Genomic DNA, 16,984 nt, shown 5'->3' on the forward strand with positions numbered 1-16,984 from the left:
ATAATGACCAGATAATCGCTTTTCAGCTGTTGGTTGACGGGTAAATATTGGTCAAAGCACCGGGGAGAACTCCCCTGCTCTCCTTCAACATCATATCATGGGATCTGTTACATCCACCTGAAAGGGCAGACGCGGCCTCGCTTTAACGTCTCATCCGAAAGACGGCACAACAACATTACACAGGTTACAATACTCATTAGGACAGCTTTTCAGATAAACTGTACTGGGGAAATGTGCAAAAACCACCCTGCATTAAATGAATGTCTATTATTTTAAATACAAAGTAATGTCAAAGGATTTGATTGGGTAGATACAGAGGAGCTGCTACTGCTGGGTGGGAACAAAGATGCACAATTTTAAACTTTGAGCCAGGCCAATCAGGAGTGAAACCAGGAAGCACATTTTCCACACAATGGGCAGTAGAAATCTGGAGCACTCTCCCCCAAAAGGCTGTGGATGCTGGGTAAATTTAAATTTTCAACAATCAGATTGATAGGCTTTTGTTAAGTCATCATCATCCCTTGGAATCGAGGAAGACTTGCTTCCTCTCTTAGCATGAGTCCTTAGGTGGCTGTACAGTCCAATACAAGAGCCACAGTCCCTGTCACAAGTGGGCAGACAGTGGTTGAGGGAAGGGGAGGGTGGGACTGGTTTGCCGCACGCTCTTTCCGCTGCCTGCGTTTGATTTCTGCATGCTCTTGGCGATGAGAGTCGAGGAGCTCAGCGCCCTCCCGGGTGCACTGCCTCCACTTAGGGCGATCTTTGGCCAGGGACTCCCAGGTGTCAGTGGGGATGTTGCACTTTATTAAGTAAGGGATCAAGGGATATGGAGCAAAGGCGCGTGTAATGTATTTGCTTCATGGGTTCTTTGCTTAAGAATTCATAGCAACACATTGCTATTGAGAACTAGTTGGTTTATTAACAAAAGTTTAACAATCACACTACACATTACCAATTTATCCACTGGGCTTCCAACCACGGCCTCATCGTGGATCCCCTGAACCCAACTGGCTGGGGTTTTATTGATTCTTGTGAACATCACGTGACTGGCTAAGCCACTCACAACTCAACAGCTCTACAACTATTTTGTTGAAACTATAAATCAAGTGCCCCCTTATTAAAGGGGCTCTAAAACTGACAAATTAAACAAATTAAACTTTTAACAATGGATCAAATTAAAATTTAATTGTCGGGGGTGATGATGTACTCCAGTCCCTCCAGTGCCCACCTCTCGCGGAAGGCCGCGAGCATACCGGTGGACACCGCGTGCTCCATCTCCAGGGACACCTTGGCTTGAACGTAACCGCGGAAGAGAGGCAGGCAGTCGGGCTGAACGACCCCCTCGACCGCCCGCTGCCCGGATCGGTTGATGGCCACCTTGACCATGCCCAGGAGCAGTCCTACGAGGAGGCCTTCCGACCTGCCTGCTCCCCTCCACACAGGGTGCCCAAAGATCAGGAGTGTGGGACAGAAGTGCAACCAGAATTTGAGGAGCAGCTCCTTCAAATATTGGAAGAGGAGCTGCAACCTCGCACATTCCATAAAAACATGGAACACGGACTCTTCCAAACTGCAGAAATTACAGACGGCCTGGGAGTCCGTGAACCGACTTAAAAACCGATTGCACGGGACTGCCCCGTGCAACACCCTCCAGGCCAAGTTCCCAATCAATAGAGGGAGGACTCCCGCGTAGAGTGTACTCCATTGGGGACCCCTGCTTCCTCTCAACAGCTCTACAACTATTTTGAGTTGTATATGTAACACATAAACATTAAATCAAATGCCCCCTTGTTTTTTTATTGAGGGCACCAGAAACACAAATTATACAAAAGGCCGGGTGTGGGGGGTGGGAGGGGGACGACACTAAAACCGACAAACTTAAACAAATTAACTTTTTACATGTGGTTCAAATTAAAATTTGGTTGCCGGGGGTGATGATGCACTCCAGTCCCTCCGGCGCCCACCACTCGCGGAAGGCCGCGAGCGTACCGGTATACACCGCGTGCTCCATCTCCAGGGACACCCTGGCTCGGATGTAACCGTGGAAGAGAGGCAGGCAGTCGGGCTGAACGACCCCCTCGACCGCCCGCTGCCTGGACCAGTTGATGGCTACCTTGGCCATGCCCAGGAGCAGTCCTACGAGGAGGCCTTCTGACCTGCCCACTCCCCTCCGCACAGGGTGCCCAAAGATCAGGAGTGTGGGACTGAAGTGCAACCAGAATTTGAGGAGCAGCCCCTTCAAATATTGGAAGAGGGGCTGCAACCTCGTACATACAACATACACATAGAACACGGATTCCTCTAGACCGCAGAAATTGTAGGCGGCCTGGGAGTCCGTGAACCGACTTAAAAATCAATTGCACGGGACTGCTCCGTGCAACAACCTCCAGGCCAAGGCTCCAATAAACACATGGAGGACTCCCGCGTAGAGAGCACTCCATTGGGGACCCCCGCCTCCTCTCTGTCATGTATCCTACATGGCTACTGTTGGTACTATCACAAGGTGTGCCACCAGAGGGCACAGCAGTGGGAGACTTGTAGGTTACCTGTACAGGTGTGCCTGGCCTAGTATAAAAGGCAGGCCACCAGGTGTGATCCTCACTCTGGAGTTAGCAAATAAAGGACTAAAGTCACTACAGTTCAAGTACAACACACTGCCTCGTGGAGTCATTACTAAAGCATCTAAGGACACAACAATTGGCGACGAGATTGCGAACTTTCACGCGAAAATGGCTACCCTTGGTACGTTGCAGCAGTTCGCCGATGGTGATGATTGGGAAGCCTTTGTGGGGATACCCGAACATTTTGTCACAGCAACGACCTGGCAGGAGACGACCCGGCCACATTGGCTGATAAGCACAGAGCTATCTTGCTAACCAGTTGTGGGCTCACCGTCTATGGCCTTGTCAGGGACTTGCTGGCACCAGCAAAGACAACAACCAAGTCGTACAAAGAGCTCATAATCCTGATCCAGGAGCAACTCAAGCCCAAGGAGAGCATCCTCACAGCCAGACACCGGTTCTATACCCACCGACGGCCCGAAGGCCAAGAAATCGCGCCGCAGATCTCAGGAGGCTGGCGGCACCGTGCGAGTTCGGCACCCACCTCAGCGAAGTGCTGCGGGACATTTTTGTCATTGGAATTAGCCATGAGGGCCTTCTTCATAAGCTACTGTCTGCGGACCACAGTCACACTACAGAAGGCCATCTCTGTGAGCCAGGCATTCATGACCTCGACCTGCGGTTCTAGGCAGATGACTCACGCTCAGGACTCAAACCCGGCAGGTACTGTGCACAGAGTGGCGCCGTATAGAGGCTGGATTGTAGAGGGCGAACCCTCTCAGGGAAGAGAGAACAGGCCCCCGAGTCCCTTAACTCAGAGTCCGCCGAGGGGGCTACTTGAGTAGCTCCATGCTGGTGTTGTGGAGGGAATCACAGGGCTCACCAGTGCCGCTTTAAAGACTATGTATGCAAAGGCTGCAGCACAAAGAGCCACTCCAGCGAATGTGTAAGAGAAATATGACACTGTGTCGATGAAGAGTCTGCAGATGGCCATGAATCCAGCGTGGATTATGAAACGATAGGCAGAGAGGCAGCTCAGCCCCACGATGAGGTATATAGCATGTTTACCTGCACCACCGAGTGTTTCCCCGCTGAAGATGGAAGTCGAGAAAGATGGCGTTCCAGTCTTCATGAAAGTGGACACGGGGGCGAGCCGGTCAGTAATGAATCAAGAAGCCTTTGAGAGGTTATGGGACAATCAAGCTGAACGACCCAAGTTGGTCCCGGTTCAGGCAAAGCTACGCACCTACACCGATGAAATTATCCCAGTCATTGGTAACGTGAATGTAAAGGTACTCCATGATGGCGCGGTGCACAAGTTACCACTGTGGATTGTTGCAGGTGATGGACCAACGCTGCTCGGCAGAAGGTAGATGGAGAAGACCCATTGGAAGTGGGAAGTCTTCACTCCTCCAGCGATCGACGACCCTCGCGCTCAGAGGCAAAGCAAGCCCTCACCCGAGGGTGGATCCGGCACCAGAGAGCAGACCAGCACAGCACCCGAGGCACAGACCGCTCAGTACGACTGCGTGGAGATGATCCAGCTGAGACGACCCGAACGCACTTTCCAGGCTCCAGTGGCAGGATTCTGGAGGAAGAAAATCGGATCCAAAGGCGACTTCCCAGCATCAGTGGCAGAACCCGGGGAAAAGAGGATCTCCACCGTTGACATCGTGGATGAAGGAAAGATGGCGCCCAAACCACGAGGTGAGGTGCTGAAGAAAAGGATGGCCGGGGCCAGACCACGAGGTGCAGTGCTGATGGAGCAACACGTGGCACCGAACGGAGAAGAGGATTGGGGTAAAGCAAGCAAGGCTCTCTTAAAGGAGGCCTAACCCACTACAATTAAAGGGACAGTTCCACACCCTCAAGCAATGTAATAATAACTGTAAGTTAGAAATAAAATGTGTAATTGATCATGTAAAATGTGTAAGTAATAATCAGAGTTGTGTACATGCAATGAGCAAGGAAAAGTCGCACGATCATGTAAAATGTGTGACTGATTATGTGAATTGTGTACATACAACCAGCGAGGAAAAGTTGCGCGATCGTGTTCGGACCCACAGAGTGTCCATAATAAGTAATGAAAAGTTGTGCGATGTAGAATTTCAACTGCACACAGTCAATGCAGCGGGCAGACATCCATCGGGAGCACACAGGTCCAGCGAGCTATCCAATGCTGTAGCCTGCGTCCCGGGGACCAGAGTTATACACCATGGAGTGTGGCCACAAGCAGCCAACACATACGCAGAGCAAGCGACCTCAGCAAGGCAACGGCACCGGTATTGATACCCTTCCCCTGACCGGCTCCACCTCTCAGGCACCCAATGGCACTAACTGCCACGAGCCTGAAACAGCAGACTGTGCTAAGGCACAGTCCCCAGACCCCATCACCACCAAGGCCATACCCATAAACGAAGGGTCACCCGCCACAGTTCCCCCAAAGGGGACCAGGACCATCCAGGATCCCAAACCAAACATCGCCCAGGCCAGCGAGTCAGCAGTTCCCTGTGCATTGCTCGACGACAGCTCCTCAGGGAGCAGCAGTGACCCAGGGCGCAAAGAAAGGACAGGGAGGTCACAGGCATCTGTGAACCGGCCCGACACTAGGGACCAAGGCAACAGCCGCAAGAGCTGGCAACTCGAGCCAACTGGGTTCCCACTGCCAGCATTGGGCACTACGCTGCCACCAGACTGCAGGGACACAATCCAGCAGTTCTGGAACTAGTTTGTCCTTACACACCGGTTACTGCATCGATAAGGTATCTCACCAGTCTAACGTACTTGTCTCACAACGGAACCACAAATGTAATGTATTTTCCTGAACTGGAATGTATATGAATGCAATGAGCCTTCGACATAATCTATATGTGGAGGGGGGGAGAATGGAGTGGTCAGGGACACACACAAACAGTAACCAGCAGCACTCTACTGTAGCAAGTGCTCACCCAAGATTGATCGACCTGCCAAAGGTCAACCAGATAGAGCCCAGATAGAGCTAAACCCAGAGCACAGTTAAAGCAGAGGCGATTAACACTGAGGGTTTAGGGGGGAGTGATGTCATGTATCCTGCATGGCTACTGTTGGTACTATCTCAAGGTGTGCCACCAGAGGGCACTGCAGTGGGAGACTTATAGGTTACCTGTACAGGTGTGCCTGGCCTAGTATAAAAGGCAGGCCACCAGGTGTGATCCTCACTCTGGAGTTAACTAATAAAGGACTAAGGTCACTACACACTGCCTCGTGGAGTCATTGTTAGAGCATCTAAGGACACAACACTCTCAACAGCTCTACAAACCTGTGAGCACACTCGGAGGTGCATACATTACAGCGGGTAAATGAAGTTGAGATACAGATAATCGAATCGAATAGCTGTACAGACTCGAGGGTCTGAATGGCCTCCTCCTATTCCCATGCCCTGCAGCTGTGCAGTGATTGCAACTTCTAACGCAAGTAGTTCCTACAATATCAGCTCAAAACCGACACAGGACTAAGAGAAAAGGTTGCTTCTACTTAACTTTCTTTCATTGGGTAACTGATTCTATTGTGACCCTTAAGGACTCATTTGAAAACTTAAAAACGCAGGGGTCAAAGTCATTCTTTTTCGGACTAGAATTCATTGCATTCATTCTACTTTTAGCATGAGATTAAAACAGCTGAAGCCGATTGTTAATACTAACATTCAGATATATAATAAATGATAACACTTGTGTGAATCAGGCAGCACATACCTGTGGTTAGTAATTCTAACTATTACGAGAAAAACATTTGACATTATATAGAATTTGCGGCCCAACTGGTCTATGATGGTGGTTATGCTCCACACGAGCCTCCTCCCACCCTATTTTATCTCACCCTATCAACATATCTTTCTATTCCTTTTGCCCTCATTTATCTGGCTTCCCCTTAAATGCATCTACACTATTCACCTCAACCACTCCCTGTGGCAGCGAGTTCCACATTCTAATCATTCTCTGGGTAAAGATGCTTCTCCTGAATTCCTTATTGACGATCTTATACTTATGACCCCTAGTTTTGAACTCCCCACAAGTGGAAACAGCTCGACATCGACCCTATCAAACTCCATTGTCATTTTAAAGACCTTAGGTCACCACTCCGCCTTCTCTTTTCAGAAAAAACAGCCCCAGACTGTCAGTGTTTCCTGATAGCTGTACCCTCTCAGTTCTGGTATCACCTTTTTTCATCCTTCTCCAGTGCCTCTGTATCCTTTTTGCATGTGTAGTGAGATCAGCGCAGGGGAGTGAATCATTTTGCCATTTTGCATTCCCACTGTCAGGTGCAGTACACAACTACCTCTCCTCTGCCAGACAATATGTCTTAACTTCAAACTTAGAAGAGCGCCTCATCTCCTCACAGCACTAAGCGTGAATTACTGCACTCGGCCTGTTTTTGAAAATGAGATAGAGCTGTGAATATTTCAACTCTCGGGGCTTAGTTTTCCCCAAAGCATTTTTTGGGCATTTTACGCCCGATTCCTTTGGGCCCAAGTATGCCAAAAAAAAGTGTTGCGAGTTTTCCAGTTGCATCTCTTCATTTTGACGTGGCCTGACCCGAGGTGAGCGGAGCCTTGATCTGCGCCAAAAGGATCAGGCTGCCATGGTAACCAGGGACACAATGCAAGTGAAGCTTACTGCCACCTCCCAACACATTAAAAGAATTGAAAAACACATAGCACCAACTGACCTCCAACCCCACCCGAAGGCTGTTCCTGTTCCATTCTCGGTCGCTCGTTCGTCCGTCCGTGTCTGTCAGTCTATGTCTCTCTCTCCCTCGGCTGAAAAAAAAACGGACTTAAAAAATTCGTAACTAACTGAGTTACGCTGGTGCAAATTGATTGGGGGAACTGGGGATTTTTAAGTTGGGCCAGAAAAAACAGCCTGCCCCCAAAAAAACGCCGCAAATACTGGGGAAAATTGAGCCCTTGAATTGGGTAGAAATAGTCATTTCAGGGAGTTGGGCAATGTAAATGATATTGAGGTGAGTACTTCATGGATCAACAGCAGCAGTCTATAGTCCAAAAGCCAGAAATGATGGGACACTCAAGAGCCACTCGCTGCATTTCATCACTTCTCACCCAGCTGGTTGGTCGACCTTTCCCCTCTCTCTATACACATCGTGTATTAGTCTTCCCGATAAACACAGTATCAAAGGTTGTGGAGATAACCAATTGAATGTTTTCCAATAAAGAAAATAACAAATGACAACTCACCGTACGTTTTCACTGTAGTCACCCATCGAGAATTATAAGTAGCACTTAAAGTTGCCGATGTCCCCACTAATATTTTTTTCAGCCCTGTGACCCTTTAAGGGGCTGCATGACCCATTCAAAAATCTGCACATGCGTGGTTTTTGATTGAGAGTCCGGCTGCACAGGAGCCCCACACTTCTGCACGGGCGCGTGGCTGAGAAGCTTAAAGGGAACACTGGCGATTGGCAAATCTGATTGGACGTAGTCCTGGAGTTGTTAAATCACATCAACTCTCGCCTCCAAACGCACCGCCCCAGCTCCATTAATTTTAGAACCAATAAACAAAAGTGGTCGAAGAAAATGATAAAAACACCACCATTTTCTTTTTAACGCCCCAATAATTTTCTTTTCCAGGGTTGCTCGCAGCAGTGTCTGGAGATTCATCTTTAATTGCTGGAGATCCCCAGGACACTCACAGAGGGTTGGCAACCCTGCTTAAAGTGTTCATTCTCAAGCAAAGTTTGACTTACCTTGCTGCTTAGGCAGGGGCTCAGATTTAGAAAGTTTCTGCTCAAGTTCATTCCTCAGCCTAAAAAAGAAACAGGTTTACCAAATATGTTAAAGAAAGAAAGACTTGGATTTATATAGCGCCGTTCACGGCCACCAGATGAACCAAAGCGCTTTACAGCCAATGAAGTACTTTTGGAGTGTAGTCACTGTTGTAATGTGGGAAACACGGCAGCCAATTTGCACACAGCAAGCTCCCACACACAGGAATGTGAAAATGACCAGATAATCTGTTTTTGTGATGTTGGTTGAGGGATAAATATTAGCCAGGACACCAGCGATAACTTCCCTGTTCTTCATCAAAATAGCGCCATGGGATCTTTTACGTCCACCTGTGAGAGCAGACAGGGCCTCGGTTTAACATCTCATCCGACAGATGGCACCTCCGACAATGCAGCACTTGCACTGGAGTTTCAGCCTAGATTATTGTGCTCAAGTGTCTGGAGTGGGACTTGAACCCACAACCTTCTAGATCATAGGCAAGCTGCTACCCACTGAGCCACAGCTGACACAAAAGCAGGCATCAGGTCTATATGGAGCTAGGGAAACCACATGAGGTGTGGACTCACTTTTTACAAGCCCACATTGCTCCCACCATTTGCTCCCCCAACCATCTCCCCAGCCAGGGACCCCAGAACTATCAGTTGACCTGAGAAACCCCCGACTGCCTGCATCAGCCAGTGCTAAGTGGTGCCTAAGTGCTAAATAGTTGTTAACCAATAGCTGATGCCGTGAATCGGAGTGGTGTCATTTAACACCAAACTTCCACTTCCAATAGATAGCAGCTCCTGAAACACCTTGGGTGAGCAATTGATATCCTTATTGTCACCTGGTAGCACCAGCAATGCGTGACAAAATGGCGGGCCGCCGTTCTTGCGCCAGCTGGGGGCGGTCCTGGTGGTGCCGGTCATATTGGTTGCCTCCTTTGTGCGGTCGATAACCGGCAGCGCCCTGAAAAGAAATGTCATCGTGGTGACATCAGTTGGTGTGCAATGCCGACTTAACGTTACCTCCATGAACTTCGACCCTGGCGCTCGAGTCATCGCTGGGTTTTTAGCACGCCAGGTTAACCCGACAGGGGCGATATCTGCAGCTGTTAAAGGGACACACACATCAATCAGGTAAGTTTGAATAGAAGGATTTGGACTTTTTTTATTTTGTTGAAGTGGTGGCTTGCTGCAATAGATGTGAAAGGTTTTTTTTAAGTCGGGAGTGCTGCTGGATGCTTGCAAGGGCTCGGATGGTAAGTGAACGCCTTTGAGAAGACAGAACATACTGGGAATACTCAGCAGGTCATGCAACATCCGTGGCGTTCATGTCTCAGGTCGACATGCTGCCTGACCAACTGAGTATTTGCTGCATTTTATGCTGTCATTTCATATTTCCAGCGTTCTCTTGCAGAGGGAAGAGGAAGAAGCAGAAGAGGAGCAATCAGACAGAAGGATGCATCCCAGAAAGACTCGTTGTTGCTAGGATATCCAGGATGGAATCATTTGCCTGCGGGCTCACTGCCTGGGCAGGCTGTATTTTTTGGATGTGTGAAATAAGGAAGGCGCAAGGGTGGAGCTGTGCTGATGGGAGGGTGGGAAGCCTAGAGGTGCATGTCAGAACGACAATAACGTTTGAGGATACCCGCATCTTGTATCCTTTCAGCCCCGCCGCTGGCTGAGGGCTCAGCCAGGCCCCTGCCAAGAATGGCCAGCACCGTGTCCTCCAAGGGGGTGAGGTGAGGCTAGGAATAGGAGATGTGCCTTGTGATTGGTGCAGATTGTTGGTAGGTGAGTGATTGAGGATCCTGCATTGAGCAGTGTGTGAGGCTAGAGGTTCAGTTGGTCGGTGAGACTTTGGAAGATGCATTCACTGACCTTGACCAGTGGTCTGAGATCGTGAAGCTTCTTTGGGCACTGGAGTCATGTGGTGGGGGCAACACTGCTGGCAGTAACTGCCTTAGTGATGTATTCCCACATTGTTCTTTCTGGAGGCCTCCTGTAGGGAAAGGGCGTGTCTTGCAGTGTCGACCCCCTGCACAAAGCTGGAGTGCTGCGTGCGAGACCCTGGGTGCCCCTTCCCTGGCTCGCTAAGCCATTTGTGTTAGTGCTGAGGCAGTTTTTACTTTTGTTGATTTTCGGAAGGTCATTCAGCTGTAAATGCTGAATATTGACATTTGGAACTTCTTTTAAATACTGATTATTTGTTAAGACAGAAAAAGGGCTGAAAAATATACTGAATCAGTGCACTTATTTTCCCTTGCTTCAATATGCATGGCCCTTTAAATTTCACAGCTCCTCGCTACCCACAATGCACTGTGAGCTTCACAGCCTCACACCAGACACTCAGGGATACAGATTGGTCCTGGATCCCCCGTGCAATGCCACCAGGACACTGTTGTACCTCAGGACAGCGCTGCACCACTTACCACCATGCCCCCCACGCCAATTTACCTTGTTTAGCGTGGCTGCCATTTCGAGCACCGTTAACGGCAGTTGGCGAGGACACCGACTGCTATCCGGGCAAGAACAAATTTTTCCCCCCATGAATTTAACATGTTGCACACTTAACCTGCTGACATAGATTCAGCTTCAGCTGATTAAGGAGTTGTGATCCGTGGGTTAGATAATCTCCATGCATTTCAACTGCAGGTAAAGTGTGCAAGGTGTAAAATGCATGGCGATTAGGGACAGCGTATTAATTAGAAGATTGGTGTAATTTGACTGAATCAGAACACCAGGTATTGGCTCCAGTCAGGAAAATTGTTTGGGGGGAGGGAAAATCAAATTTTATGGAGTTGTGGAATCATGGTCCTATTTTGGAGCAAAGTTCACTCCACTCCAACATCAGAGGCAGACTCCATCAGTGTGGTCTCCATTATCTACAGCAGTTATCTGAACAATGAGCAAGACTGCTAATTAGTGCCGAGTTTAGACCACAAACTCATTTCACATATGACCCTTACAAATAGCAAAAGACAAAATGCCTTCTGTATTTCAGTTGGATTTCATGTCTAACCTCAGGAGAGATATGGGAAAATACATTTAAGAAACAGAGATCAATAATATATTTTGTTCTCTTTAAAAAAAAAAAGACAGTACCCTTTATTGCCAGGCTATACAGGATATTCTGGATTTCAAAATGCACTCAGTACTGCATTACACAAAGCACTATTTTATATAGTCAGTTGTGTTTACTTCAACATTCGTTAATTATAGTTTCCCAATGGCTTATTGAGGTATACAAGATAATGAAGGGAATAGATTGTGTTCAAGCTGACCGTTTATTTCAATTAAATAGGTTAGGTAGAACCAGGGGGCACAAGTTTAAGTTGTATAAGGTTAGATCGAGGTCAGAGGTCAGGAGGTGGTTCATTTCCCAGAGAACAGTAGACCTCTGGAACAAGCTGCCGTTCCATGTGGCGGATGCAGACTCACTGAATTCCCTCAAGCGAAAGCTGGATTTGTTTCTGGCTGGGGCGGAGATCACCTCTTACAGAAGGTAGGTACTGCAGGGAATTCAAGGCCAGAGGGATCTCCTGGGCTAGTTTCAATCGCCGAGATGGGTCGGAGAGCAATTTCCCAGATTTTTCTTTCCAAATTGGCCTGGGCTTTTTATCTGTTTTTGCCTTTCCCAGGAGATCACATGGTTTGGGGTGGGATGGAGTGTATATGTTGTGGTACACAAGGTATCGCCATTGTGTGGGACAGACTCAATGGACCAATGGTCTTTACCTGTCTGTCATTGTTCGTACCTTCGTAAGTGCGCTACCCTTAGTGGTTCTAAGTCATACGTACCGGCACGGTGTCAGGTTTAATCTCTGCCCCGTGCGAGTTAGTTAATCGCAACCAGAATGGTACTACAAATACTACAGCATGCCTAGGTTACAGAAGGGGGAATTGGCAAGGAGACCCAGTTCTGATCTTTATCCTATTAATAAATGGGTGTGAATATTGGGTTAGGACAGGATCAGAACCATCTCCTTTGGCCTCTAGGCTCAAATAGCCCACAGGCACTTAGCATTAAGACTCACGTATGACACGTGGCTATTTAGTTACCATTCTACAGTATAATATTGGATACGGATAAACAAGATGCGTCCTTTACCCTTGCCTGAAGCAGGGAGTAGGCCATGTGCGTATGCATATAAGGGGCCTAATGCCTGCTTCAGGTTCCTGCTGCAACATTGGTTTGCCCCAAAGCAGCCAGCGCAAAAAAGTGGGCGCTCCCTAATTTAACTCCCATGTTCTGTCGATTTAAATGTTAATGGCTTGGGAGTTCTCTGGGTTGATGATAGGATGAATCTATAATTCTTCCATTTTACTGGTGCCTTCCCCCCCATCCCCACCATGTTAGCAATAATAGCTCACTCCAGTCTTGTGGAATAAAGTAAAACGATGGGCTGGTAAATTTACCACTGCTTCAATTAGTCAACATTTGCCATAACAATGGGCGACTGGTTGAAATGTACGGTCGTCCTCCACACAAGTGGACTCGTGCAGAGGGGTATGACTTGTGCAGTGTGTGTTAACTGAAGGGCCATTGCATAACCAGATGAAACCATTCGTTCCAAATCAATGTCATCACTTTAGCTATGAGGAAAGATTGGTTAGGCTGGGGTTGTTTTCTTTGGCACAGAGGAGGCTGAGGGGAGATTTAATTGAGGTGTATAAAATTCTGAGGGGCCTAGATATAGTGGATAGGATGGACCTATTTCCCTTAGCAGAGGGGTCAATAACCAGGGGGCATAGATTTAAAGTAATTGGTAGAAAGATTAGAGGGGAGATGAGGAAATGACATTTCACCCAGAGGGCGGTGGGGATCTGGAACTCTGAAAGGGTGGTAGAGGCAGAAACCCTCATCACATTTAAAAAAATACTTGGATGTGCACTTGAAGAGCCATGACCTATAGGGCTACGGACCGAGTGCTGGAAGGTGGGATTAGGCTGGGGAGCTGTTTTTCGACCGACACGGACACCATGGGCCAATTGGCCTCCTTCTGTGTCATAATTTTCTATGATTCTACGATTACAGAATAAAGTGCCTAATTTACAGCAATATTCTCATAGAAACGGCGTACATTTACTCATTGTTCCTCCGCAAAGCACGCCTTGCTTCCTGCTCCAGACTTACGACTTTTTGTCGGGCCTCCTCTACGTGCTGAGTTTTCACTGTCCTGCTGTTCATACCTCGGAGCTGAGCCTGAAAGATCTGTTGGATTTAGAAGGAGAAAGAAAAATACATTTAACAAAAAAACATTAAGCTTTTTGGAAACTTCTATCTGTAAATATTTAATGGCAACAGTTAGTGGCAAAGCAGTGTGCTGCCCGGTGACATCAGAGGTCACTGCATACATCAAAAAAGGGATGTTCATCCCTGTCCCATTATGGTGGTACAGCACAAAAGATCTGCATCACGTTTAATGGAGGGGATATGACAAGCAAAAGATAAATATAGAAGCATGCACGTTATTCAGCATAAAAGGGGCCATAAAAGGAGCGCAGGTGAGCGTCCCGGGAGCAGCGTAGAGGCGTACCAATTCAGGGAGCAGCCCGAGCTGGTGCAGGAGGACGACGGCAACGGAGAGTGACGTCAGCAAGGTCCAGGTCCGTGATTGGAGCGTGGGCCGGTACTGCAGGAGCGGTGAGGTTGGGGCGAAAGAGCAGTGAGAGACTGTGGAAGGATGTGATCGGGGCTCAGGGGAGGCATGAGTTCGGGGCCAGGGGCCCAGGGGCAGCATGGGCCAGCCCACACTGTGATATGTGTGCGCACTAGGTCCGTGCAGCAGAGCTGGTCTCCAGTCGTCCTGGGTAACCCTTGCCACTGGACCAAGACCTAGCTCTGTCAAGCCCGTGTGGTGCCTGGTGTGCAACGGTCACCACACGTTAAAAAAATCCACGCACAGGTATCTTCACCCCTTCAGGATGTAGTTCGGGCCCTTCTTTCGAAACACCTGTGAACTCATCCTTTTTTGGCGTGGAAGCAAGTCATCCTCGCTTCGAGGGACGGCCTATGATTCAGTATCACCCAAAATGAACAAAATCTAGATTTGATTCTTTTAGCAAGAAGATGCAATGTATGTAACAGCAATGAGTTCAACGACGAAAGAAAGGAAGACTTGCATTTAAATAGCGTCTTTCATGCCCTCTTGTGTCCCAAAGCACTTTAAGTATTTTCGGTGTAGACCTGTTGTAATATAGGAAACGCGGCAGCCAATTTGCACATAGCAAGCTCCCACACACAGCACTGAGATACTGACCAGATAATCTGTCACAGACACACGCTCGACCTCTCTCTTCAGCAGCACCGACACACACACTATCTCAGAGCTGTCCTGGTCCGCAGTTCCATTTCATCCTTCGCCTCATCCGGCGCTTTAACAGAAAAAAAATTTTCTTCAGTATTGCTACCGATAGCAGAGATTAGTGTGCAAAATTAAGCCACATGGTATTGGGGGTAATGTATTGACGTGGATAGAGAACTGATTGGCAGACAGGAAGCAGAGAGTCGGAATAAACGGGTCCTTTTCAGAATGGCAGGCAGTGACTAGTGGGGTGCTGCAGGATTCAGTGCTGGGACCCCAGCTATTTACAATATACATTAATGATTTAGACGAAGGAATTGAGTGTAATATCTCCAAGTTTGCAGATGACACTAAGCTGGGTGGTGGTGTGTGCTGTGAGGAGGATGCTAAGAGGCTGCAGGGTGACTTGGACAGGTTAGGTGAATGGGCAAATGAACGGCAGATGAAGTATAATGTGGATAAGTGCGAGGTTATCCACTTTGGTGGCAAAAACAGGAAAGCAGATTATTATCTGAACGGTGACAGATTAGTAAAAGGGAAGGTGCAATGAGACCTGGGTGTAATGGTACATCAGTCATTGAAGGTAGGCATGCAGATTCAGCAGGCAGTAAAGAAAGTAAATGCCATGCTGGCCTTCATAGCGAGAGGATTTGAGTATAGGAGCAGGGAGTCTTGTTGCAGTTGTACAGGGCCTTGGTGAGACCACACCTTGAGTATTGTGTGCAGTTTTGGTCTCTTAATCTGAGGAAGGACATTCTTGGTATTGAGGGAGTGCAGCGAAGATTCACCAGACTGATTCCCGGGATGGCAGGACTGACATATGAGAAAAGACTGGATCGGCTCGGCTTATACTCACTGGAATTTAGAAGAATGAGAGGGGATCTCATAGAAACATATAAAATTCTGACGGGACTGGACAGATTAGATGCTGGAAGAATGTTCCCGATGTTGGGGAAGTCCAGAACCAGGGGACACAGTCTAAGGATAAGGGGTAAGCCATATTGGACCGAGATGAGGAGAAATTTTTTCACCCAGTGAGTTGTGAACCTGTGGAATTCTCTGCCACAGAGAGTTGTTGATGCCAGTTCATTGGACATATTCAAAAGGGAGTTAGATGTGGCCCTTACGGCTAAAGGGATCAAGGGGTATGGAGAGAAAGCAGGAATGGGGTACTGATGTCGACTGATCAGCAATGATCATATTGAATGGCGGTGCAGGCTCGAAGGGCCGAATGGCCTGCTCCTGCACCTATTTTCTTTGTTTCTATGTTTCCTTTCAGGTGTCAAGCATCACAAGCCTCAACAACTCTTGGACACCAACCACCTTCCTGAACCTTCTCAGTGTCAGTGCCAGCTATGGCTCAGTGGGTAGCACACTCGCCTCTGAGGCAGAAGGTTGATGGTTCAAGTCCTACTCCAGGGACTTGAGCACATAAATCTAGGCTGACATTCCCAGTGCAGTGCTGAGAGAGCACTGCACTGTTGGAGGTGCCATCTTTCGGATGGGACATTAAACCATTTCAAGTGGACATAAAATATCCCATGGCAGTATTTCGAAGAAGAGCAGGGGAGTTATCCCTGGTGTCCTGGCCAATATTTATCCCTCAATCAACATAACAAAAACAGATTATCTGGTCATTATCACATTGCTGTTTGTGGGAGCTTGCTCATCATCATCGTAGGCAGTCCCTCGAAATCAAGGAAACATAGAAACATAGAAAATAGGTGCAGGAGTTGGCCATTCGTCCCTTCGAGTCTGCACCACCATTCAATAAGATCATGGCTGATCATTCGCTTCAGTATCCCTTTCCTGCTTTCTCTCCATACCCCTTGATCCCTTTAGCCGTAAGGGCCATATCTAACTCCCTCTTGAATATATCCAATGAACTGGCATCAACAACTCTCTGCGACAGGGAATTCCACAGGTGAACAACTCTCTGAGTGAAGAAGTTTCTCCTCATCTCAGTCCTAAATGGCCTACCCCTTATCCTAAGATTGTGTCCCCTGGTTCTGGACTTCCACAACATCGGGAACATTTTTCCCGTATCTAACCTGTCCAGTCCCGTCAGAATCTTATAAGTTTCTATGAGATCCCCTCTCATCCTTCTAAACTCAATGAATAAAGGCCCAGTTGATCCAGTCTCTCCTCATATGTCAGTCCAGCCATCCCTGGAAGCAGTCTGCTGAACCTTCGCTGCACTCCCTCAATAGCAAGAACGTCCTTCCTCAGGTTAGGAGACCAGAACTGAACACAATATTCCAGGTGAGGCCTCACCAAGGCCCTGTACAACTGCAGTAAGACCTTCCTGCTTCTATATTCAAATCCCCTAACTATGAAGGCCAACAGGACATTTGC

The 16,984-nt window shown here is 48.1% G+C and overlaps 1 protein-coding gene across 1 annotated transcript in view; it reads right to left on the reverse strand.

Annotated features, from left to right (window-relative positions):
* The window catches only part of LOC139250660 (uncharacterized protein C6orf118-like), a 122,527-nt gene that overhangs the window by 33,963 nt on the left and 71,580 nt on the right, over positions 1–16,984 (reverse strand). The window contains exons 5-6 of the mRNA XM_070873032.1: positions 13,412–13,536; positions 8,301–8,359 (exon numbers count right to left, since the gene is read on the reverse strand). Of these exons, the coding sequence (XP_070729133.1) occupies positions 8,301–8,359; positions 13,412–13,536 (184 nt within the window). The remainder of the gene's footprint in view (positions 1–8,300; positions 8,360–13,411; positions 13,537–16,984) is intronic.

The sequence above is a fragment of the Pristiophorus japonicus genome, unplaced genomic scaffold, assembly GCF_044704955.1.
Source record: "Pristiophorus japonicus isolate sPriJap1 unplaced genomic scaffold, sPriJap1.hap1 HAP1_SCAFFOLD_405, whole genome shotgun sequence".
Taxonomy (NCBI): Eukaryota; Metazoa; Chordata; class Chondrichthyes; family Pristiophoridae; genus Pristiophorus; species Pristiophorus japonicus.